General features: G+C 44.4%; 1 protein-coding gene across 1 annotated transcript in view; it reads left to right on the plus strand.

The window, feature by feature from the left end:
* Positions 1–25,243, plus strand: part of xylt1 (xylosyltransferase I) — a 310,055-nt gene that overhangs the window by 168,970 nt on the left and 115,842 nt on the right. The window contains exon 9 of the mRNA XM_080206192.1: positions 23,695–23,867. Coding sequence (XP_080062318.1) covers positions 23,695–23,867 — 173 coding nt within the window. The remainder of the gene's footprint in view (positions 1–23,694; positions 23,868–25,243) is intronic.

A 25,243-nucleotide genomic window follows, 5' to 3' on the forward strand; every position in this document is an offset into this window, starting at 1 on the left:
ACAAATCCATTAAATACTGCCCAGGGTTTATTAATCTGTAGCTGACCGGTAAACCTTGTGCTTTGTGTACCATGGGATGTTGTTTTGTTTAATAATCCAAATGGGTTTCAGCATGAAATGCAAACCATGACGAGTATGATGTTTGATGATCCTGCTACACTACTTAAAATAAATTGCTCTGTCAAATCCTTCAATAAGGTTACATTTGGGCTGTCCATTGCTTTATATCTTATGCCGTTTCAATCTTTCAGAAGAGAATTCCGATTTATTTCCAGGTATTTGATGTGTTTTGGGAGATTAAGGTGTCTTGCTTAAAAGCCTTTTGATGTTTGAATATTGACAGAGTAATCTGCTGCATGGATTTGACCCAATGAATACACGTTGATGCAGAGGAAACTTGTCAGTGGGGATGATGTTTGGATAAATTTTCCAAATGTCAATTGATTGGACAGAGTGAATTGCATTCCTCACTTGGAGGTAACTGATGTTTAACACAATGTTTGGCAATAAATAAATTGGTTTACTGTGTTTCATATTTATATTCAAATTGTATTCCCCATGAGAGAATTCTGTATAAAAATGCTGCATCCAACAAAACTTCCAAAAACAAGGAAAAACTCTCTTGCGATTAATTTGTAGATACTCGTAAAGAAGGTTTTGTTCCCTGATTTAATTTCCTGCCTTGATAATGGAAGGAAATAAGATTGCTTGAAGGATGCTGTGTATCTTTATTGGCAAACAGAATTTAGGAAAATGGTCACCTGGGGAGAAATATATTGATAGATGTTTAATCGTGACTTCAGATGGTCAGATCTCACATTGCGAAAAAGTTTTGAAAGGCAATTTTTTTTCATTTAGCATTTAAAATCAAAAAGTTCCTCCTTTATCTGGCAACGAAATATCCGAGACATTTTCCTGTAGCTTTTGTCTCAGACATACACAATGTTCATTTTAACCTTCCAGTCTTAATAAGCACTCATTAATGTCAGGATAAAGTATTGAGAAGCTTGTGGTCAGCTTCCAAATGTATCCTGCAATGGACAATTTTACTACTGCAATTCTCTGTTGATTTGGAGGTTAATGTTGTGTTTGGTTAATGGCTTGTACAACTGGATAAGCAAAAATTTCTTCCAGTTCAATACCAACAAAACTCAAGCTAACCCGCTTTGCTCTTTGTCAATAGCTGTTGACTCCATCAACAGCTTGGATGGCATGGCAGGGAGGTGCAGAAGCTCAGCCCCAAACGTAGCTGTTTCTTCAAGACCACTTTCTTCTGTCTCTACATAACTCTCCTCATTCAAATATTGTTATCTGGGCCCTCACCCATGCCAAATCCTACGCACATCATTCCTGCCCTTGCCAACCTCCAACTGGCTCCAAGTCACAGCTAATTGACTTCAGCATTCTCTTGCCTCTGCAGCTACACTGAGCTTACCCATTTCCCATATTCACAATTTCTACCATGAGAGCCAGTTGTTCAGCCACACTACCCTTGCCCTCTGGAGATCACTCCCTAGCCTCCCCTCCCTTTGGTACTGTTAACTTTCCTCATAATCTTTCTCTTTGTGACTCTATTTTGTCTTGCTTGCTTTAGTTTAAAACTAGTTATAATTGCAAGTTGTAGGACTAGCTGGTGCAGCATGCAGTGACAGTTGTTCTGTGCTGGAGTCGGACTGATTGCATTGTGTCAGTTGTGTGATTGAAGTCACTCTGTGTTGGAATAGTAATCATGGAACCCATTAAAGCATGAAGCAGCCTGCTATTCATCTCCAGTCGCAGAAAGAATGCATTACTGCACACTATTTAGAGAGTAGGTTTTCAGGCTGAATTCCACGACAGGGGACCCTATGTTCATGGCTGTGCACACCCCTGGTGCAAGTGAGGCAAGTGAAGCTCCTCATCCATCTGAGATTAGGTTCAGAAGGCTGGGCTTGAAGCCATCTGCATGGCTGTGGACAACTTACACCTGCAAGGGCGCAACAACCACATTGCGCAGAACAATGGGGGCAAGGTTAGCGTGGCTGCAAGCTGCTTTGGCAGACAGGGGACACAGCAGCAGCACTTCTTTTACTACCCTCCCCCCGCCCCTTCCCTCCAAGGAAGCAAGCAGCCCTCTTTGGAAAAAGTAATCAATCCTATCCTGGAGTAGCTGGCCTTTTAAAGACTTGGGCTTTTTTTTTGCTAGCTTTGGCAAGGCCCAAGCCAGCTCCTGACTGGCTAAAGTTCCACTGATGTTAAGGAAGCCATAAAGAGTCGATTTGATTGAAAAATAAAATGCTGCAGATGCTGGAAATCTGAAATAAAGCGGAGAATACTGGAAGTACCCAGCTGGTTAGGCAGCGGCTGTGCAGAGAGAAAGTGAGAACGGCTGGAGAATTCCGGCCATTCATGCCCCGTTGCCGCTGATGGACAGGACAGAGAATTTGGCACAGCCGAATCCCCGTTCATTGCAGCGGGATGGGAGAATCCAGAATTCCGGCCAGTGTTTCAGGCCTGTGAAATGTATGATGAACGGTCACAGACCTGAAAAGTTAACTTTCTGTCTTTCCACAGATACCGCCAGACATACTATGCACTTGCAGCATTTTCTATGTTTGTTTTGAATTGCTTGGGGAGTCTGGTTGCTCTGCCTGTCACACCCCATAGATTGGGCAGAAGATGCACCAATACATCCCCAGAAAATGACAGTGCAGGAAATGTGAGGCAGAATCACAGATACTGGATTCCATCCGACCTTACAGCACATGTCACAAGTTGGCTTACATTAACACTGCAATGAAGTTACTTTGAAAATCTCCTAGACGTCACGCTTCAGCACCTGTTCAGATACACTGAGGGACAATTTAGCACGGCCAGTGCACCTAACCAGCACATCTTTTGACTGCGGGAGGAAACCGGAACGCATGGAGGAAACCCACACAGGCACGGGGAGAATGTGCAGTCAGTCACCCAAGCCGGAGATCAAACCTGGGTCCCTGGCGCTCTGAGGCAGCAATGCTAACCACTGTGCCACCATCCTGTCTTCTGATCCCCAATTGGGATTGTAACTTGGCCCCAATCAGAATTCCAAAGCTAAAGTATTGAGTTAGCTCTAACACACTGATACTCAAGAGATTTATAAGCGGCGTCTTACTTTGCAATGCAGCCAAGAAACGCTCTCAGCCACTGGGCACCTTTTTACAAAATGTAATTCTTTTCATGCCTCTTTTATTATATTTGTAATTACTGGAAATGGCTGATGCACATTCTACTTTAATATATTTTCATAGACTCCTGGAGAGGCAGAATTGATGAGATATAAAGCAACTTAACTTGATAATCAAGGAATTATTTCTAATAGTGGAAACAGAACAATGTCAAATAAAATCCCTTTAGATGTTTTAATAAATAGCTTCTGTAAATTCAAATGAATTTGCCTTTCATACAACAAGGATGGAAGTACATTTATTAATATTATTTTGTGTTTTTGTAAATTTTTGTAAATTTGTGTTTTTTCACAGGGACAAATGACTGAGGTATAATCAAAACTGCATTGCAAATAGACTGAGATGTCAGATTTGAATAAACAATGTGCTTTAGCTAGATTAAAAATGAACACGACTGATTATACCATCTTCATATTATTTGTTTACATAAAGATATATATTTGTAAGCCTACAAATTTAGGTAAATTGCTATTATTTATCCGATCGGAGAATTTTGCTGCAACTTAATTGTTTGGCCTTCTATACATTAAGACTCCAGCTTTATTCAGAGCAGTGAATCATTTCCTTTTGTAAATCGTATAACATGTATAATCAAGCAATTTTCTAATTCAAAGTATTTCAGATTACATCAGGCTGTTAGGAATTTTCAGGTGACCTTGAAGTGCAACTGTTAAAGATAGGGCAGATTTATCACACTGTGATTCATTCTGTTTCAACAAAGGTCAATCCTCTACATAAATTGCAATCCCATTGCTTTCAACCCAGAACCGTGAGGTTACCTCCTAACAATCTGCATTGTGTTTGTCTGTGAGGGCCAAATGCAATCACACATTGCAGTTTCCACTTCATTCAGGTTACAGTGACTTTACAGAAATGAAATTCACAAGATGATGTGCGAGATACCAAGGAAGACATGGTGGCACAATGGTTTGCACTGTTGCTTCACAGCACCACAGACCCGGTTCACTTCCTGGCTTGGGTCGCTGTCTGTGTGGGGTATGCACGTTCTCCCCACGTCTGCGTATGTTTCGTCCCGCAGTCCGAAAGGTGTGCTGGTTCGGTACATTGGTCAGGCGAAATTCTCCCTCAATGTACCCAAACATGTGGTGGAATGTGGCGACTGGGGGATTTTCACAGTAACTTCCTTGCAGTGTTAATGTAAGCCTGTTTGTGACACAAATAAATAAACTTAAATACGTCTTGACCTTTACATATAGGCTTCCATTGCCTCTGTTTGAGAATGCATTGCACCACAAGTCAGAAAATGGGCCAATCATTCATCAATTAAGGAAACTTATTATGGTAGCTTCTAAATATTTCCTAAAGCTTCCTCCATTGCTGGATGCTTGAGAGGCCAGAAACAGAGGAATGCAGAGTTTTCTGAGGGTTATAGGGATAGAGGAGGTTCTAGAGATGAGGAGGATCAAAGCTATATGAACACGAGGATGGGAATTTTAAAATAGAAATGTTGCTGGACCAGTTGCCAATGTATCTCAGCAACCACAAGGGTGATGAAGAATTGAGACTTAATGTGCGTTAGGATTTGGGCAGCAAAGTTTTGGATGAGCAAAAGTTTCTGAAGGGAAGAGAATGAGAAGCTAGAAATAGTTGAGTTTGGAGTTCACAAAAGCCCGGATGAAAGTTTCAGAAGCAGTTGGACTGAGGAGGGGGCTGAGATAGATGATATTATGGAGATGGGAGCATGTAATGTTTGTATGACTGGGCAGTGCCATGGGGCAGGCCGGAAAGGGGACCTTGTGCAGAGGGACTCACCTATTTGTGTTTTGGTGGGGGATCAGACACAGAGAGCAAAGGGGATTCCAGGAATGAGTGGGGGGTGGTGGCGGCAGGGTGGGTGGAGAGGAGGGCTGATGCTGGCAGTGATGGGAAGGGGAGAGGGGAAGGGAGCAGCTGAATGTCAGGGTTGACCAAGGGGCGGGAAGGCCACAGATATGTCCGTGATAGAGAAGGCAAGAGGGGGGCGGATTATGTGTTGTTACAGTAATCAGAATGTCCATTAAAAAGGGAGGCACCCAGATCTCAGCAGAGTCTGTTCCTGGCTCTAAGAATCTTTGCCTTTGTGAGGGTGACGGTGTAAACGGTGCTCACTCTTTTTTTGGCAGTTGAAGTGACGAGATCTGGAGAGAAAACTGGCCAGTGGAGCTGGAGAGTTCCACACCAGCTTCCTCACCAGAACCAACACCGCCAAATTCCCGGAAGATTCCGCCCCTCACCTCTACTTCTCCAATTAGAATTGTCCGACATGCAGACAAGAATTGGGCAGCTCCATGCAGGCAGTTCACTTGAACGTGTGCTCCCAGGGAGATGTTTGTTCTACATCCACACAGCTGCTTGACTGAGAATAGATAGTCAATCAAACATTTTAATTGCAGATTTTGCCACTAATGTTAATGAAGGAGAAAGCAGAGCTTGGTGTCACAGTAACTGCAGGGTTTGCTAGGATTTGACTCTTAAAGCCGTGACAAGCGGATTGTGTTTTAATCCTTTTGACTGTATTTGGCTGATGAAAATGTCAGATTTTAATTAACTGTCATTTTCCTGCTCAACAGGCAGTGCGCAGTGACAAAGGAGAAGCAGAGCTTCCACGTACTAGCAAGGCCGGTTTTATTGGTACGAGGTTTTGAAAATCACAAGGCGCTTGTGAAATGAAAAAGAATTCGGCAAAGGTTCAATGCCCCTATGACCTAGATAATAACTCTGGATTTCCAAACATGCTTTGGCAGGGAGCAGTTATCTGCAGGGATTAAAGACTTAACAGTTAGTGGGGGGGGAGGAAATGGTGAATTTCCTTATTGAATTCTCCTGTCCATGAGAGGTCCTGCTGCTAGTGTGAAGTGATTTGCTATTGGTGTTCAGTGTTGCAGAGATTATGGAGCAGATCTTCCAGGCTCTGTGGATGTTTACACGTGGTGAAGCAAGATGCTGGCTTCTTTTGTGTCCCTGTTGGGTTTCTACTCATGATGTGGGTATGCCGGCGTTGGACTGGCGTAAACACAGTAAAAAGTCTGACAACACCAGGACTAAAACCTGGTGTTGTCAGACTTTTTACTGGGTTTCTACTCATGCAAAGGCACAGAGACCAAAGAGGGACCTTTTAGCAACATGGATTCCCTTCTCTTAACTGGCATGACAGGAGATATAAGAATTCACACTGGATATTTATTATATATGATACATATATGTTAAAATTTTAAAAACTGGACGATGACCTTTTAAGAGTGAATGAATTTTTGGATATAGGAAAAAAACTGGACAGTGTTCTTTTAAACGTGGCTGAATCCTTGTCTGTGATCTTCAAACAAAAGGAGCTACCATGGCAGTGTCACAGAAACGTGCACCTTATTATCTCTGAAGAAACACTAGCAGCCTACTCCCTGTGGGTTACAGAGGCTAAATTTAAAGAGAATTATACAAAGGCCAACTGCAATTCATAAGCCATCCCTGGTCAACCAGAGTCTGTTTGTCTGCTAGGACATAGGACCCCACAACCTCCCTTTCAAATCTTAATGTTGGAACATTTAACAATCTCAGGGACCCAGACAGGGGATACACACCCTTTGTCAAAGCCAGATTGGAGAGGTGGGAGTTATGTGACATGAACCTTTAGCTGGTGGAGCTGGTTATATTGCATTGCCTTGAAAACTCAGTCTGTCCTCTTACTATCTACAAGCAGCAGTGCAGAAAAGGGATTCTGCTTAGGTAGTAGCTGACCCCATCTACAATATTTGTACTATGGCTTCTGTGCCATTGCTTACAAGAGTGATTTGTCTCTGCGTGCCTATCTCCTCATGCAAAGTCGACACTACTGGAAAAGTGAATTATACAGCATTGAGTTTCAGCCTGCTGATCTCTGTAAAAGGGAACCTCGTTGGACCTTGTTTCTGGTTGCTAGATGCACGTGAAACAATAATTCTTATCTCGGTGGCCTTTGCTTTATAAGTCTTTCTTTCCTGATCCCTATTTTACTGTAGAACTACAAAGGAGGCAAAGTTGCTACCTTCCTCGCACATTTGAGTGTATGCAACTATAACTAACCCTTTGAATTCATCCTATCCTGAGTTTGCTGTGGGGTTGTTAGGAGAAAATTGGATCACAACAAAACGGAGGTGGTGAAAAATGCCCCTCATCGCTTCGAATGGGGAAAGAAAATCAAAATACTTTACTGCTGATGGACTGGTGGTAAGAGGTGAAATCAGGGCTGATTAATCTCGTCTCCCTCTCTCTGTCCATAGCAGGCAGAATAGGATGGGATTTTCCAGCCTCCCCACGGTGTGTTTTATGGCAGCAGAGGTGACTTATTTTGACCACCGGTGGGATCTTTCAGTCCTGCCGATGGCGTTGTGCATGGCTTGCCTGTCCCGCTGCTGGGGAACCCTTTGCCCGCACTCAGTCTATGCTGGGCTTTCCACATGGCTTAGGCCTCCTCATGTTGCGGGTAAAATACTGGCGGCAGCAGGATGAGGTCCACAAGTGGCCATTTGCTGGCAGGAAGAACCATCACCGGATTTTGAACCACCAGAGGGGACTGCCCCTTTTCCACTGGCAGGCGGATCAGTGACCAGAGGACACAGATTTAAAATCATTGATGAAAGAACCAGGGGAAACGTGCTGTGATCAGAAGTAGCTCTTATATACAATGAAGTTTGGCAGTCTGGAATGTTCTGCCTAAAATGGATACAGAAAAGCAGATTCAATTATAACTTTCAAAAGTGAATTGGACAGATACTGGAAAAGTAAAGTCTTCTGGAGAGAGAAGAGAAATATGAGTTATTGGAGAGCTCGTTCAAAGAGGCAAGATGAATCAAGTGACTTCCTCCTCTTGTGCCGTATGATTTAATGGTTTTGGCCTCACAGTGTTTTCAGTTTATAGCTGTGCAAACAGCGTAACAGAATGTGAGCTTGAATTCATTACTGATTCTTATTGTGTCAGAGTAGTGACTGAATAACAAAAGTGTGATTAGTTTGTCCAAAGGAATCCTCGCTGTTTGATCTCATTGGATTTGACAAAGTAACAAAGGTCGTAGTGATACAAGCTTGTCGGTTAATTCCACATTTGGATTCAAATAGTAAATGTTCTGGAAGGCTTGAGTTGCGTTGATGTGTTACTGGCCAGCATGCATGAACTTCTGTATATCAAAGTATTAATTTCTGAAGACTGCTTATCATTTACTGTGTTTAGTCATTGAGATTAAATTTCTTGGCTTTCTTGAATGCTGTAATTAAACTTGCTACTCATTAATTCACAGAAACCCCCACTTGTCCATCTATACATATAAGAACATAATAAGAACATAAGAAATAGGAGCAGGAGTAGGCCATCTAGCCCTTCGAGCCTGCCCCACCATTCAATAAGATCATGGCTGATCTGTTGTGGCTCAGTTCCACATTCCCGCCCTCTCCCTATAACCCTTAATTTATGGCAATATATTAATAAGTCTACATATAGGGTGATAAACAAAGAACAAAGAAAATTACAGCATAGGAACAGGCCCCTCGGCCCTCCAAGCCTGCACCGACCATGCTGCCTGACTGAAATAAAACCCCGTACTCTTCCAGGGACCATATCCCTCTATTCCCATCATTTTCATGTATTTGTCCAGATGCCCCTTAAAAGTCACTATTATATCTGCTTCTTCTACCTCCCCCAGCAGAGAGTTTCAGGCATCCACCATCCTCTGTGTAAAAGCCCTGCCTCAAACATCTCCTTTAAACCTTGCCCCTCACACCTTAAACCTGTGCCCCTAGTAATTGACTCTTCTACCCTGGGAAAAAGCTCCTGACTATCCACTCTGTCCATCTGCCCCTCATAATCATGTAGGCCTTTATCAGGTCGCCCCTCAACCTCCGTCGTTCCAGAGAGAACAAACCAAGTTTCTCCAACCTCTCCTCACGTTTCACCATAATTTCACAAATTGATATAGCTTTCCCCCATTACTTTCAAATTTATTTTTGTCAAACAACAAAACAAAAAGGAAGAGGTTAGAAATGAAATACAAGGAAAAATGACCAACGAATTACAATTAAGAAGATGTGAAACAAATTAAATACGAGCAGCCCAGGGACGTGTAAAGTAAGAATTGTTCTGAATTTTTAAAACCCCTTTTGGTCACCATCAGTAGCAACATACCCATTGTTGAAAATAAGAATTTAATTATTAAAAGTGAATTAATTTATTTATTATTGTCACATTGGGGGAGGAGATGGCCTGGTGGCATTATCGCTAGACTATTAAAGTTTATTGATTAGTCACAGTAAGACCTACTATTGCAATGAAGATACTGTGAATATCCTCTAGTCGCCACACTCTAGCGCTTCACTGAGGGAGAATTTAACATGGCCAGTACACCTAACTGGCATGTCTTTCAGACTATGGGAGGAAACCGGAGCAACTGGAGGAAACCCATGCAGACACGGGGAGAACATGCAAACTCCTTTCAGACAGTGACCCAAGCTGGGAATCGAATCTGGGTCCCTGGCACTGTGAGGCAGCAGTATTGACCACTGTGCTGCCCCCAGAAAGCAAATGTTCTGGGGACCCGGGTTCAACTCCCGTCATGGCAGATGGTGGGATTTGAATTCAATAAAAAATATCTGGAATTAAGAATCTACTGATGGCCATGAAACCATCTGCAGACCTTACCCGGTCTGGCCTACATGTGACTCCAGACCCACAGCAATGTGGCTGATTCTCAGCTGCCCTCTGAATTGGGCTAGCAAGGCACTCAGCTCAAGGGCAACTCGGGATGGGCATAGATGCTTGCCAGCCAGGGCATCCATGTCCCATGAATAAATTTTTAAAAATTAGAATACAGTGAAAAGTATTGTTTCTTGTGTGTTATACAGACAAAACATACCGTTCATAGAGTACAGAGGGGAGAAGGAAAGGAGAGGGTGCAGAATACAGTGTTCCAGTCACAGCTAGAGAAAGATCAGCTATATATATATATATGGTGAATCCATTCAAAAGTTTGACGGCAGCAGGGAAGAAGCTGTTCTTGAGTCAGTGGGATGTGTTCTCAGACTTTTGTATCTTTCTCCCACTGCAAGAAAGTGGAAGAGAGAATGTCCAGGATGTGTGATGTCCTTAATGAAGCTGGCTGCTTTTCCCGAGGCAGCGGGAAGTGCAATGGATGGGTGGCTGGTTTGTGTGATGGATTGGACTTTATTCACAACCCTTTGTAGTTTCTTGCAGTCTTGGGCAGTGCAGGAGTCACACCAAGCTGTGATGCATCCAGAAAGGATGTTCTCCATGGTGCATCTGTGAAAATTAGTGAGAGTTGTAGTGGACACGCTGAATTTCCTTAGCCTCCTGAGAAAGTAGAAGCATTGGCAAGTTTCACAATAATGTGTTTAAGCCCATGTACCATTTTCATATGGAGACCTAGCTGCTCTTAAAAGTCTAAGGGCCAGACTGTTTCAGAGGTGTGAAGATGCCATGGCTTATCCAGAATGGTGCTAGGAACCCTGATCTGGAGGTCCCAGTCCCACTTCTGACAGGTGCCATATTGTCAGTGAAGGAAAGGAGGCTGGATTTGACTCTCACGTAGGGAATTTCGGCGGGGTCATTTGAGCTAATTGCTGAGTTCACACAGACCCTATCTATGCTGGAATAAGGGTGAATGCTCCTGCAGTGTGAGATTTTATGAATTTTCAGAGAGATCTAAGTACTTCTGAAGGATAACTGAGGTCTATGGAGCTATCAAGTTATTTAAATGGTTAGTCCATTAAGTTTTAAAAAATAACCCTGCTTGCACCTGAGAGTTACAACAGTCTGTGCTTGCACTTTCAACAGATGTTTGTGACATAACAATTGAGGTTATCGTTATAATATAGTTATTGTTTGATTCCACAACCTATCCTTTTACAGTGCGAGGCCTGTAAATTCACAGTTTGATAAACAGCTTCAAGAGATTTTCAAAGGATTAGCTGTCCCTGATGTGAGATTATGAATATAAATGTTTGTTTTAGAAGGGATTAGGTACTTGAAGAGATTTAAATGTATTGAATACCATTGAATCCATAAGGTGCAGAAGGAGGTCATTTGGCCCAGCAAATCTGCACCAGCCCTCTGAAAGAACACCCCACCTAAGCCCTGTCCTATCCCCATAACCTGGCTCATTTACAATGGCCAATCCACCTAACCTTGACCCTCCCTCCAAAAAGCCCTTTCTTCTCAATGAACCAAGGACCTCAGACAACCGCAGGAAGCAGCTGAACACCCCAGGGCCATCCACCTAGGTGATTCGAGTAACCAACCTTACTCAATCCCCTCTGCCTATGACCTCATCACCTCCAGCTTGAGAGGTACACTTGCCCCACCACATGGGGGGACCCTTAAAGCAGACTGGGGCCATCTTGGGGCATTCTCCATAGAGGACACCCACCAAAGTCTTCAAAGACAGCAGGACATGGCATAAGAACATAAGAAATAGGAGCAGGAGTAGGCCATCCAGCCCTTCGAGCCTGCCCCGCCATTCAATAAGATCATGGCTGATCTGTCGCTGCTCAGTTCCACTTTCCCGCCCTCTCCCCATAACCCTTAATCCCCTCTCCTATCAAAAACCCATCAACCCGCGTCTTAAAAATATTTAGCGAGGCAGCCTCCACCACTTCAACGGGCAGAAAATTCCAGAGATTCACCACCCTTTGAGTGAAGAAGTTCCTCCTCAACTCCGTTCTAAACTGCCCCCCTTTTATCTTGAGGTTGTGCCCCCTAGTCCTACTGTCTTTTTTGAGCGGGAAGAGTCTTTCCACCTCTATCTTATCCATCCCATTCATCATCTTATACGTCTCAATGAGATCTCCCCTCATTCTTCTAAACTCTAATGAGTACAAGCCCAGTTTATTCAGCCTCTCCTCATAGCTCAACCCCCTCAACTCCGGTATCAGCCTAGTAAACCTCCTCTGCACTCCCTCCAAGGCCAAAATATCTTTGCGCAGGTACGGCGCCCAAAACTGCACACAGTACTCCAGCTGCGGCCTCACCAATGCCCTATATAGCCGCAGCAAGACCTCCCTACTTTTATATTCAATCCCCCTCGCTATGAAAGCCAGCATCCCATTTGCCTTCCTGACCACCTGCTGCACCTGCAAGCTGGGTTTTTGCGACTCATGCACAAGGACCCCGAGGTCCCTCTGCACCGTCGCCTGCTGCAGTTTTTCGCCCCGTAAGTAATAGTCCTTCCTACCATTCTTTCTACCAAAGTGGACCACCTCACACTTAGTTAGCAGACTGCCTCCATCTCTGCTGTGGATGTCAGGGATGCACCGACCACAATCCTACTCAGGCCCTAGCCCCATATCTCCACATGTTTACCTGCTAATCCCTCTAATCTATGCATCTCGGAACTCTAAGGGGCAATTTTTATCATGGCCAGTCAACCTAACTCATAAGAACATAAGAACATAAGAAATAGGAGCAGGAGTAGGCCATCTGGCCCTTCGAGCCTGCCCCGCCATTCAATAAGATCATGGCTGATCTGTCGTGGCTCAGTTCCACTTTCCCGCCCTCTCCCCATAACCCTTAATCCCCTCTCTTATCAAAAACCCATCAACCCACGTCTTAAAAATATTTAGCGAGGCAGCCTCCACCACTTCAACGGGCAGAGAATTCCAGAGATTCACCACCCTTTGAGTGAAGAAGTTCCTCCTCAACTCCGTTCTAAACCGCCCCCCCCTTTATCTTGAGGCTGTGCCCCCTAGTCCTACTGTCTTTTTTGAGCAGGAAGACAGACTCGCACATCTTTGGACTGTGGGAGGAAACCGGAGCACCTGGAGGAGAATGTGCAAACGCCACACTGACAGCGACCCAAGCTGGGAATTGAACCCTGGTCCATGTGTGTGATGTGCTGACCTACACTCCCCAGTACAGGGTTTGCCGCTGACCTTTCCAAAGGTTAGGGCTGAGTAAGTCATGAGGGTTGAAGGTGCAAGTCTGAACTTGCTCGCGATGTTATTGATTGTAAAGGCCTTTCAGTGCCCTGGCATGGTGTGGCACTAAGGGACAGAAGAAATGATGCTGTGTACCATTGCCTGTACCTGAATCCTCCTGAAATCTTGTGGCTATCAGTGTGGTATGTGCACATCTTCCAAATCATGCTTCTTTGATGGTATCCTCATGTAGAAGCTCACCCTCATCCTCTGTAGCTGTGTTCCCTTTAGATCATGGACCTGAGGCTGGGCGACTTCTTGAAGCTGGATGAGATGGCACTAGGCCCCCTCCGCCTCCTCAGTCAGATCACTGTCAAAGGCAGCGAAAGGCCCTTCAGCCCTCCAAACCCGTGCCAATCATGATCCCCTATCTAAACTAGAAAAAACCTTCTGCTCATACCCTGTCCATAGGGCCGAAGGGCCTGTTTCCTGTGCTGTGCTGTTCATAGCCCTCTATCCCCTCCCTATTCATGTACCCATCCAGATGCCTCTTAACTTTCACTAATCTGCCTCTTTCCACCACTTCCTCTGGCAGCTCCTCCTGGGCACCCATCACTCTCTGGAAAGACTTCATGATGTGGATATGCCGGCGTTGGACTGGGGTAAACACAGTAATAAGCCTGACAACGGACTTTTTACTATGTTGTCAGACTTTTTACTGGAAAGACTTCCCCAGCCCTTAAACTTTCCCCCTGTCACCTTGAATCTGTGCCCCCTTGCAACTGACACTTCCACCCTGGGGAAAAGCCTCTGATTATCCACCCTGTTTGTGCCTCTCATAATTTTGTAGACCTCCATCAGGTCCTCCTTCAGCCTCCATCTTTCCAGTGAAAACAATCCTAGTTTATTCAATCCTCTTTCTTCCTGAGGACTGATAGATGCAATAGATTAATGAACACTCAGCAAATATAGTAGACATCCCACCCACAAGCAGCCAATGTATTGTCGTAGAGCTGCATCTGTACTACTAACCTTTCGCTGACACAGCCTTTTAGCTGAGGTGCACACATACAGATCCAGGTGGCCACAACACTGATCCTGATACTTGACATCTCAATGCCAGAGGCTGTGAGAGGTTGGGACGCATTCAAGAAATGCGCCACCTGTCAGAGGATGAGGGGTCACCCAGAACTCAAAACATTGGCTCTACTCTCTTCATAGATGCTGTCAGACCTGCTGAGATTTCCCAGCATTTTTCTGTTTATGAAGGAGTTGGGAATTGCTAATGGTCCCCAAAGATGGACACCAAACGCCAAGGGCTCAGAAGCCATTCCAGCCCCTGGGTGCTCAGGAACATGGTGGGTGGACATGTGGTTGCAACTGGAGATTGGTGCACCCTTTAAAAATATGATCTCCAGATGAAAATGCTTCCTGATCTCACGAAGTGCCATAAGACCAATAAGACATAGGAGCAGAATTAGGCCACTCAGCCCAGCAAGTCTGCCATTCAGTCATGGCTGATTTTTTTTTTTCTCATCCCCATTCTCCCCCCCATAACTCCTGATCCCCTTATTAATCAAGAACATATCTGTCTCTGTCTTAAAGACACTCAATGACCTGGCCTCCACAGCCTTCTGCGGCAAAGAGTTCCACAGATTCACCATTCTCTGGTTGAAGAAATTCCTCCTCATCTCTGTTTTAAAGGATCGTCCCTTTAACCAGAGATTATTGCCCTCTGGTTCTAGTTTTTCCTACGAGTGGAAACATTCTCTCCACATCCACTCTATCTGGCTGGCCTGGTTGAAGTCTTTAGGTCCCAGTGGGAATCTCCCCAAGTTCCAAAGAAGAAATGATGAAGTGTGGGTGGATTGCAGCCTGGATCGCACTGACCCACTCAGTGGAAATACCATTGCTTTTCTTGCCAGGCATAACATTTAAAAATTGGACCCTGAATCCATGCTGATGGAATTATATTAATCTATGCTGGAACTAATTAGCCAACTCAACTAATCAACACCCACCCTAACACTTAACTCATTGTTAAAAAGACAGGTAGACTGAAATGGAGAAGACTTAACCTTCTGTGATAAATTTGTATAGAATCATAGAATCCCCACAATGCAGAAGGAGGCCATTTGACCCATCGAGTCTGCACTGACCACAATCCCACCCAGGCCAATTCCTGTAACCCCACGTATCTACCCTGCTAATTCTCCTGGCACTAAGGGGCAATTTAACATGTCCAGTCAACCTAACCTACACATCCTTGGAGTGTGGGAGGAAATCGGAACACCTGGAGGAAACCCATGCAGACACGAGGAGAATGTGCAGACTCTGCGCAGACAGTCACCCGAGACCGGAATTGAACCTGGGTCCCTGGCATGGTGAGGCAGCGGTGCTAACCACTTTGCATATCTATGGCATAAATCTAGTGAATTAATTCAGTTCATTGTATTTCAGTGCAGGGGCTGGCAGCACAAGGCCATCTTCACTTTGTCAGTGGTAAAGCGGCAGGCCTTGGACAGCCAATTTTTTGGAATTCCACGTTTAATTTTGTCCCTGTAGTTGCCTCAACTTGCTGTGACATTAGCTCAACTGTTAAATAAAATCAAACACTATTAATCTTGTTGTTATTCTGATATTAAACTATAGACTATTGTATTTTCCCATGCATCCAGATTTAAAACAGTGCGACTGCCTGCTTTAGTCTAAACCTGAGGGAAATGGCTGTCACCTCACGCTTCAGACTCACAGGGGTAGTATTCCGTACATTTTCACAGCATTATTTCAAAATGGACATTTCTGTGTCGCAGTTCTTCCCAGATTAAATTGCAACAGCTTATTTTCTGTTCAGTGGTGCAACTTATGCCCATTGACGCTGTCCGTAAACCTGTAATACAACAAATGCAGAAATCAGCCATAGACCACACCTTATCTCATTGATAGCGTACTGATCAGTCCTCACTTTGCTTTGCATTCCCTGAAGCAGGTAGGGAGGGCAGCTTATTTTTTCAAATTTACTCAGAAGCTTTTCCAATCAATATGCCAACCCCCTGAATGTTTGTTCGGTCTGTACCCTGGCTTCACGATTTAAAAATAGATGAAAAATTATGATGCTGCTGAACAAGCTGCAAAAATGAAAGACAAGCGATCAGTATTTGATCATCAACAGACACTAATTTAAATCAGCAATCTCATTAAATCACAATGATATTCATTATTACAGTTATCTTGTCATTTAATACTGTCACAGAGATCTTCACACTGCGGTATATATAAAGGAGTTAGGTGCAGGAGCCATGCCAGGCTCCTTAATAGCAATTGCACTCAGTTTATGGCTTCTGAAATCACTAATTTTCCAAGTAGGGAAAGTTATATAAAACTCTTGTTCAGCATTCCAGCACTGTCCACTGTGGCCTCTGAATGTCTGATTTCTTTATTGTACTTGAGCAGATTTCCATTAAAGGTGTACAGGCACATACATAAAAGAGAGCTCGTGCCTTACGCTGTTACTACTTCATGCCAAGAATAAAACATTGGTCATCCATTTAATGTGGAAATGCAATGCATTATTGCAACAACTGGAGCTTCTGGAGAGCAGAAACTTCTGTTCAGTGTGTGTGGAAGACTGTGTAGGCACATCCAGTGGGTGGAAGCTGATGGAGGAGGCAGTTTTCTGTGCTTGTGTTTGTCCCCAAACTGCACAGTCACGCCAAAGGCTTGTACAGTAAAAGGTCTCACAACACCGGGTTACATTCCAACAGGTTTATTTGGAATCAAGAGCTTTCGGAGCACTACCCCTTCATCAGGTGACTAACCTGATGAAGTTGCAGCGCTCTGAAAACTCATGATTCCAAACAAAACCTATTGGACTTTAACCTGGTGTTGTGAGGCTTCTTACTGTGCCCACCGCAGTCCAACGCCACCATCTCCTCCACATCAAAGACTTGTAGGAATTGGAAACAAGCAGTTGCAAGTTATTGGCAATTTCCAGACTTTCTCTCTCTCTCTGTCTCTCTGAAGGTGACTGTGGGGTAGTGTGAAAGGCCCCACAACATCATAGTTTCCAATAGATATACCTAATGAGCCAGCTGTACTGATTTACTCCAAAAGATCCAAATATGGGCAGGCTATTTTAACAAATCTGCATCACAATTGAACCTCATCCTCCTTTGTAGGTAACCTTGCCTGACTTTGTCCTGCGTATGGTATCACAAAAGGCCATTAATTTTGCTTTTTGGAAAAAAGTGAGGCCAAGACTCGGGCTGGAAATCACTTCAAAGGACAAAGAACAATACAGCACAGGAACAGGCCCTTCGGCCCTCTAAGCCTGCACGATCCTGATGCCTACCTAAACTAAAACTGTATGCACTTACAGAGTCTGTATCCTTCCATTCCCATCCTATTCATGCATTCCTCTAGTTGCCCCTTAAATGTCTATATCGTACCCGCTCCTGCCACCTCCCTGGGCAACGCATTCCAGACATTCACCACCCTCTGTGTAAAAAAACTTGCCTTGCACATCTCTTCTAAACTTTTCCCCGAGCACCTTAAACTTATGTCCCCTAGTCCCCTGGCTTTTCTACCCTAGGAAAGAGCATCTGACTATCCACTTTGTCCATCCCCTTAAAATCCTGTAGACCTCTATCAGGTCAGGTATTTCCTCATGGACATGTTAATGAAATTTCAGTTCTTTATATTTTATTCCTTTATCAAATATCATTACTTCTCTTTATATTTTACCGCGTTGGTGTGTTTGCTGTTTGCCTGTTTGCTACGTCATTGATGTTGAAATAGTGTTTGGCTTCTTTTGTCACCACGATCCTGGTTTGGGTGGAGCTTTACTTCCTGCTCTGTATTAAAGGGGTAGCTTTGCCGAGACTTTACTTTCTGTGACCCTCCACTCCACTGCGTCATCCGTGTAAACCTGGGATGTCAGGTGGTTTCTATTGCTGAGGATATAAAGTCTTTTTTAAAGTTTATTTATTAGTCACAAGTAGTCTTCCATTAACGGCACAATGAAGTTACTGTGAAAATCCCCTAGTCTCCACTCTCTGGCACCTGTTTGGGTACATTGAGGGAGAATTTGGCACGGCCAATTCATCCAACCAGCACATCTTTGGACTGTGGGAGGAAACCGGAGCACCCAGAGGAAACTCACGCAAACACGGGGAGAACTCCGCACAGACAGCGATCCCAGCCGGGAATTGAACCTGGGTCCCTGGCACTGTGAGGCAGTGATGCTAACCACTGTGCCACCGTGCCACCCTATATTTATAGTCGTAGAAGTTTAGAGCATGGAAACAGGCCCTTTGGACTGTGTAGGGCACTGATTGCTTCTGGACATGGCGAATACTTTGTGCAGTGTGCACCGAGTGCTGTACCAGGTGTTGGAAATTGTTTTGTCCACTTCACTGGCTGGAAAAGCTGAAGATACATCTAGATTACAACTAAGATAAAACAAGCAAAGTACTACTCTCTGAAGAAGGGTCATCCAGACTCAAAACATTGGCTCTATTCTCTCTCCACAGATGCTGTCAGACTGGCTGAGATTTTCCAGCATTTTCTATTTTTGCTGTAGATTATAACTGTTTGTTTAGCTACAATAACATGACCTTTTCATTAAAAAAACTGATTTCAAATTTAGCAACAATGCATTCGCTGGGAAAGCACACGCAAGAAAACTTCTGTTTAATTGAGAAACCATGATTTGTTGTGCCTCCAGAGCTAAACATAGCGTTTACTGGTGCGTCATCTCTTGACATGCCAGTGATTTACATTACTCGGTCTGTCAGATAAAGAATTGAACGCAGGGGTTATTTGTGTAGATGAGTCAAATTCCATTGTGTGTGTAACAGAAGAAGTAGATAACACCTCCTGTTTTGCAGTCTTTTGTAGCACAGAAGAGTGATGGCATTATTGTCAGTGGAACTTCCACAAACTATGATTGAAGCAAAAGACTTCAGCTATGATTTCTAGTTTTATGAATCTAGCATTCTGTCGTGTGGAAGGTTTACACAAAAGTAACTCAGCGCGCGCTTGCTGCCTCTTGTTGAAAGCATGTGAATGTTTGATGATGTCGAAGCTATCATGGGCTTAATAGAAACCAATAGAAACACAATTTATACACAGAAAGGTGAGTTTTGAGAGCAGAGGCGATTATGATTGAAAAGTGATATTATAGCTACTCATTTTTGATGCCTTTATCCTGATCGCTAGCACAAAACAGCTTTATTTCCTCGTCCATTATTATTCCACTTCATGGTAGAGTTTAGTCCAACAGCACCAACACAATTGGTCATTACATAAGAACATAACATAAGAACATAAGAAATAGGAGCAGGAGTAGGCCATCTAGCCCTTCGAGCCTGCCCCGCCATTCAATAAGATCATGGCTGATCTGTCGTGGCTCAGTTCCACATTCCCACCCTCTCCCCATAACCCTTAATCCCCTCTCTTATCAAAAACCCATGAACCCGCGTCTTAAAAATATTTAGCGAGGTAGCCTCCACCACTTCAACGGGCAGAGAATTCCAGAGATTCACCACCCTTTGAGTGAAGAAGTTCTTCCTCAACTCCGTTCTAAACCGCCCCCCCCCTTTATCTTGAGGCTGTGCCCTCTAGTCCTACTGTCCTTTCTGAGCGGGAAGAGTCTCTCCACCTCTATCCTATCCATTCCATTCATCATCTTATACGTCTCAATGAGATCTCCCCTCATTCTTCTAAACTCTAACGAGTACAAGCCTAGTTTATTCAGCCTCTCCTCATAGCTCAACCCTCTCAACTCCGGTATCAGCCTAGTAAACCTCCTCTGCACTCCCTCCAAGGCCAAAATATCCTTGCGTAAGTACGACGCCCAAAACTGCACACAGTACTCCAGCTGCGGCCTCACCAATGCCCTATACAGCTGCAGCAAGACCTCCCTACTTTTATATTCAATCCCCCTCGCTATGAAGGCCAGCATCCCATTTGCCTTCCTGACCACCTGCAGGCTGGGTTTTTGCGACTCATGACAAGGACCCTGAGGTCCCTCTGCACCGTCGCCTGCTGCAGTTTTTCTCCACGTAAGTAATAATCCTTCCTACCATTATTCCTACCAAAGTGGACCACCTCGCACTTGCCAACATTAAATTCCATTTGCCAGTTCCTGGCCCATTCGCCCAGCCTATCTAGATCCTTCTGCAGACTCTCCACACCCTCCGCACAATTTGCCGTTCCACCAATCTTGGTGTCATCAGCAAATTTCGACACCCTACACTCGGTTCCCTCCTCCAGATCATCTATATAAATGGTAAATAGCTGAGGCCCCAGCACCGACCCCTGGGGCACTCCACTAGTCACCAACCGCCAATCCGAATAGCACCCATTGACCCCCACTCTCTGCCTCCTATTTGACAACCAATCCTCTATCCACGCTAACACCCTACCCCCAACTCCATGTCCCCTGACCTTCTGCAATAACCTCTTGTGAGGTACCTTGTCAAACGCCTTCTGAAAATCAAGAAAGACCACATCCACCGGCTCTCCTTTATCCACCGCCCTAGACACATCCTCATAGAACTCCAGTAAATTTGTCAGACACGACTTCCCTTTAACGAAACCGTGCTGCGTCTGCGCTATCAAGCAATTCCCCTCAAGATGCCTCGCTATTTCCTCCTTGATGACGGATTCTAACATTTTACCTACAACAGACGTTAAACTAACCGCCCTATAATTCCCTGCCTTTTGCCTGGCACCCTTCTTAAACAACGGCGTAACATTAGCCGTTTTCCAATCTTCCGACACTTCCCCGGAATCCAGTGACGTCTGGAAAATAACCACCAAGGCATCCACTATCACCTCCGCCATTTCTTTCAGAATCCTCGGATGCATTCCATCCGGTCCTGGGGACTTGTCCACAATCAGCCCCCTCCAGTCTGTCGAGCACCGCCTCTATCTACAGGCTAATTTAGCATTTATTACGATTGAATCTGATCCCGCCTTCACCGATGACGTTCTAAGGATTCTGATCATTCTTTTTCTTCTCCAACCCAGCTCAAGGCCAGTAGGGGAGGCGAGTGCCCAGTGGTTTTATCGGTAGACTTATTACTCCAGAAACTCAGCTAATGTTCTGGGGACATCCCGCCACGGTAGATGGTGAAATTTGAATTCAATAAAAAAATCTGGAATTAAAATCTGCTGATGACCATGAAACCATTGTAGTTTGTCAAAAAAACCCACCTGGTTTATTGATATCCTTTTAGGGGAGGAAATCTGCCATCCTTACCTGGCCTGGCCACAGAGCCACAGTAATGTGGTTGACTCTCAACTGCCCTCAGGCAACTAGGGATGGGCAATAAATACTGGACAGACAGCGACGCCCATGTTCTACAAATGAACAAAAAAGAACTCCAGCTATTGCTCCCTGATGGGGATTGGTTTACTTGGACATGAATCACACTTGGAACCTTTAGGTTCCGAATGGTTCAGGAGTTGCTCAGTAAGTTCACAGATTTATAGACTTGCGCAGTAGAAATGGTGTTCACATTCCACAGAAAATTGTCACATTATTTCAAACCTAAGCTCCCTTTTAATAAAGTGTTAATTGCTGCCGATCAACTTCCCTGGCACTGGAAATTAACTAATATAAGTGTGGATTCTCATTCCTTCACATTTTAATTGTTGGAGATTTAACTGATTCATAAAGTGGGTCCCAGTGCTGAGCCTCCACTTCTAATAAAGTGAGATTTCTTTCCCTTTCTCCCCTCCTATTCCACAGCTCTTGAAACTCTTCCTCCACAACTGCGCGTTCATTATGTTATTATCCAAGCATCTTTCATCTGATGATGCTGGGCATATTTTAATAGGATATAAAAATAAGTTGTTTCCAGGAAACAGGAACACTTTTTGACGGTGGAACTAAAAAAGCAGATGCTGCTTGAGGGTGAAGGGGTGAACAGTAGAATTTGACAATTTGTGATTACCATTTGATGTTTTAATGCAGCTTCTGGTAATGGCAAAAACAAAATGGATAAAATTGGTTACCCTCCAATACTACACCTGATTTTGATTGTGAAACTGATATCAGTCGGGCTATTAAACAAACTGCTGATTTTCTGAACAAAGTGAAGACCAATTTCACCTCAACCCCGTACTGCTAAAAGAAAGGCTTCTTAAAAAGAAATGACGTTTTTTTGTCTGTTACACGTTAATATGTATTATGTTTACCACTTTTGCCAGGGCTAGAAAAGTGTAGCTATAGAATCCTACAATGCAAAAAAGAGGCCAGTCGGCCCATCGAGGCTGTACTGACTGCAATCCCTCCATGCCCTATCCCCATAACCCCGTGCATTTACCCTAGCTAGCTGTCCCCCCCAACACTAAGAGGCAATTTAGCACAGGCAATCCACCTAACCTGCACAGCTTTGGACTGTGGGAGGAATGATGTGGGTATGCCGGCGTTGGATTGGCGTAAACACAGTAAAAAGTCTGACAACACCAGGTTTTAGTCCAACCTATTTATTTCACCTGACGAAGGGGCTAACCCGAAAGCTTGCGAGTATATTATCAGATAAATAGGTTGGACTAAAACCTGGTGTTGTCAGACTTTTTACTGTGGGAGGAAGCCAGAGCACCTGGAGGAAACCCACGCAGATCCGGGGAGAATGTGCAAACTTCGCGCATACAGTGATCCGAGCTGGGAATCAAAACCAGGTCACTGGCACTGTGAGGCAGCAGTGCTAACCACTGTGCCATCATGCCACCCTATGTGAATAGATTGGGGTTATTTTCCTTGGAGCAAAGAAGGCTGAGGGGTGAATTGATTGAGGTGTACAAAATTATGAGGCGAAGAGATAGGGTGGCTGGGATAAAATTGCTTCTCTTGGTGGAGAATTCTAGAACCAGGGGCCATAGATTCAAGATGAGTGGCAGTAGTTGTAGAGGAAGAGGTGAGTGTCCGGAATTTGTTTCCTGAACTGGTGGTAGAAGCGCAGATCCTAAACTCTTTTAAAAAGTACTTGGATCTGCACCGTAAGTGCTGTAAGCTACAGGGCTACGGGCCACTTGCAGGAAGGTGAGATTAGAAAGGGCAGCTGGGTGTAGTCATGATGTGGAGATGCTGGCGTTGGACTGGGGTAAACACAGTAAGAAGTCTCACAACACCAGGTTAAAGTCCAACACGTTTATTTGGTAGCAAACACCACTAGCTTTTGGAGCACTGCTCTTTCTTGTTGCTCACCTGATGAAGGGGCAATGCTCCGAAAGCTAGTAGCATTTGCTACCAAATAAACCTGTTGGACTTTAACTTGGTGTTGGGAGACTTCTTACTGTCCTCAGGTTGACATGGATAGGTGGGCTGAATGGCCTACTTCTGTGCTGTAGTGTTTCTATGGTTCTGAGAGTTATGCATGCACCTGGTATATTGTAGTTGTCTTTGAGCTTTGCAGTTTGCCTTGTATTACTGTTGAATCTGCAGACTGCAGTATTGATTTAGCACTGTTATTAACATATCCCCAAGGGCAAATCACCTCCTGTGCACAAGACATCCCCATGGACTTTAACCTGATGTTTCTTTGGCATTTTGTCTAATTTTGTGATTATCATTTGTTACAAACAGGAAAAGCAGCAAATAACATCCAGCCAGAGGATGACTCCTTGGAATCTCTGCCTCCGAACCCGGTCAGGATCGCCTTTGTTTTGGTTGTCCATGGTCGAGCTTCGCGACAGCTGCGACGCATGTTCAAGGCAATTTATCACAAAGATCACTACTATTACATACACGTGGACAAGGTAGGCTTAAGAGAGGCCATGACGCTCAGTTTCCTGGATTGAGGCTATTTAAAAACCTGAGAGGTGTTGGATAATATTGCCAGTACTATGATTTTAAAATGGCGACTTTGTGTTTAAAGAATATCATAGTGGAAATCATCCATCTCCAAAGTTAATCTGCCCCATCATTTCTTCTAATTTATCTGGAAATTAGATTTAGAATTATTTTGCTACCTTGCGATGAAACTATATCTTAATTTTACTTTTAACAAAATAGTTGTATGAATGATACAAGTCATCGTTTGAGTATTGAATGGGTAGCACAGTGGTTAGCACCGCTGTCTCACAGAGCCAGGGACCTGGGCGGCACGGTGGCGTAGTGTTTAGCACCACTGCCTCACAAAGCCAGGGACCTGGATGGCACGGTGACAGAGTGGTTAGCACAGCTGCCTCACAGCACAGGGACCTGGGTTCGCTTGGGTCACTGTATGTGTGGAGTTTGCATTTTCTCCCTGTGCCTGTGTGGGTTTCCTCCAGGTGCTCCAGTTTCCTCCCACAATCCAAAGATGAACAGGTTAGGTGGATTGGCCATACTAAACTGACTCTTAATTTCAGAGGACTAACTAGTGTAAATGAATGGGGTTATGGGGAATAGGGCCCGAGTGGGATTCTGGTCAGTGCAGACTTGATGGCCCAAATGACCTCTTCCTGCACTGTAGGGATTCTATGATTCTATTCTATAATTTTACAATTAAGAACATAAGAACATAAGAAATAGGAGCAGGAGTAGGCCATCTGGCCCTTCGAGCCTGCCCCGCCATTCAATAAGATCATGGCTGATCTGTCGTGGCTCAGTTCCACTTTCCCGCCCTCTCCCCATAACCCTTAATCCCCTCTCTTATCAAAAACCCATCAACCCGCTTCTTAAAAATATTTAGCAAGGCAGCCTCCACCACTTCAACGGGCAGAGAATTCCAGAGATTCACCACCCTTTGAGTGAAGAAGTTCCTCCTCAACTCCGTTCTGAACTGCCCCCCCTTTATCTTGAGGCTGTGCCCCCTAGTCCTACTGTCTTTTTTGAGCGGGAAGAGTCTTTCCACCTCTATCCTATCCATCCCATTCATCATCTTATACGTCTCAATGAGATCTCCCCTCATTCTTCTAAACTCTAACGAGTACAAGCCTAGTTTATTCAGCCTCTCCTCATAGCTCAACCCCCTCAACTCCGGTATCAGCCTAGTAAACCTCCTCTGCACTCCCTCCAAGGCCAAAATATCCTTGCGCAGGTGCGGCGCCCAAAACTGCACACAGTACTCCAGCTGCGGCCTCACCAATGCCCTATACAGCTGCAGCAAGACCTCCCTACTTTTATATTCAATCCCCCTCGCTATGAAGGC

Source organism: Carcharhinus amblyrhynchos, chromosome 18, assembly GCF_965287045.1.
Source record: "Carcharhinus amblyrhynchos chromosome 18, sCarAmb.v2.hapA, whole genome shotgun sequence".
Lineage (NCBI taxonomy): Eukaryota > Metazoa > Chordata > Chondrichthyes > Carcharhiniformes > Carcharhinidae > Carcharhinus > Carcharhinus amblyrhynchos.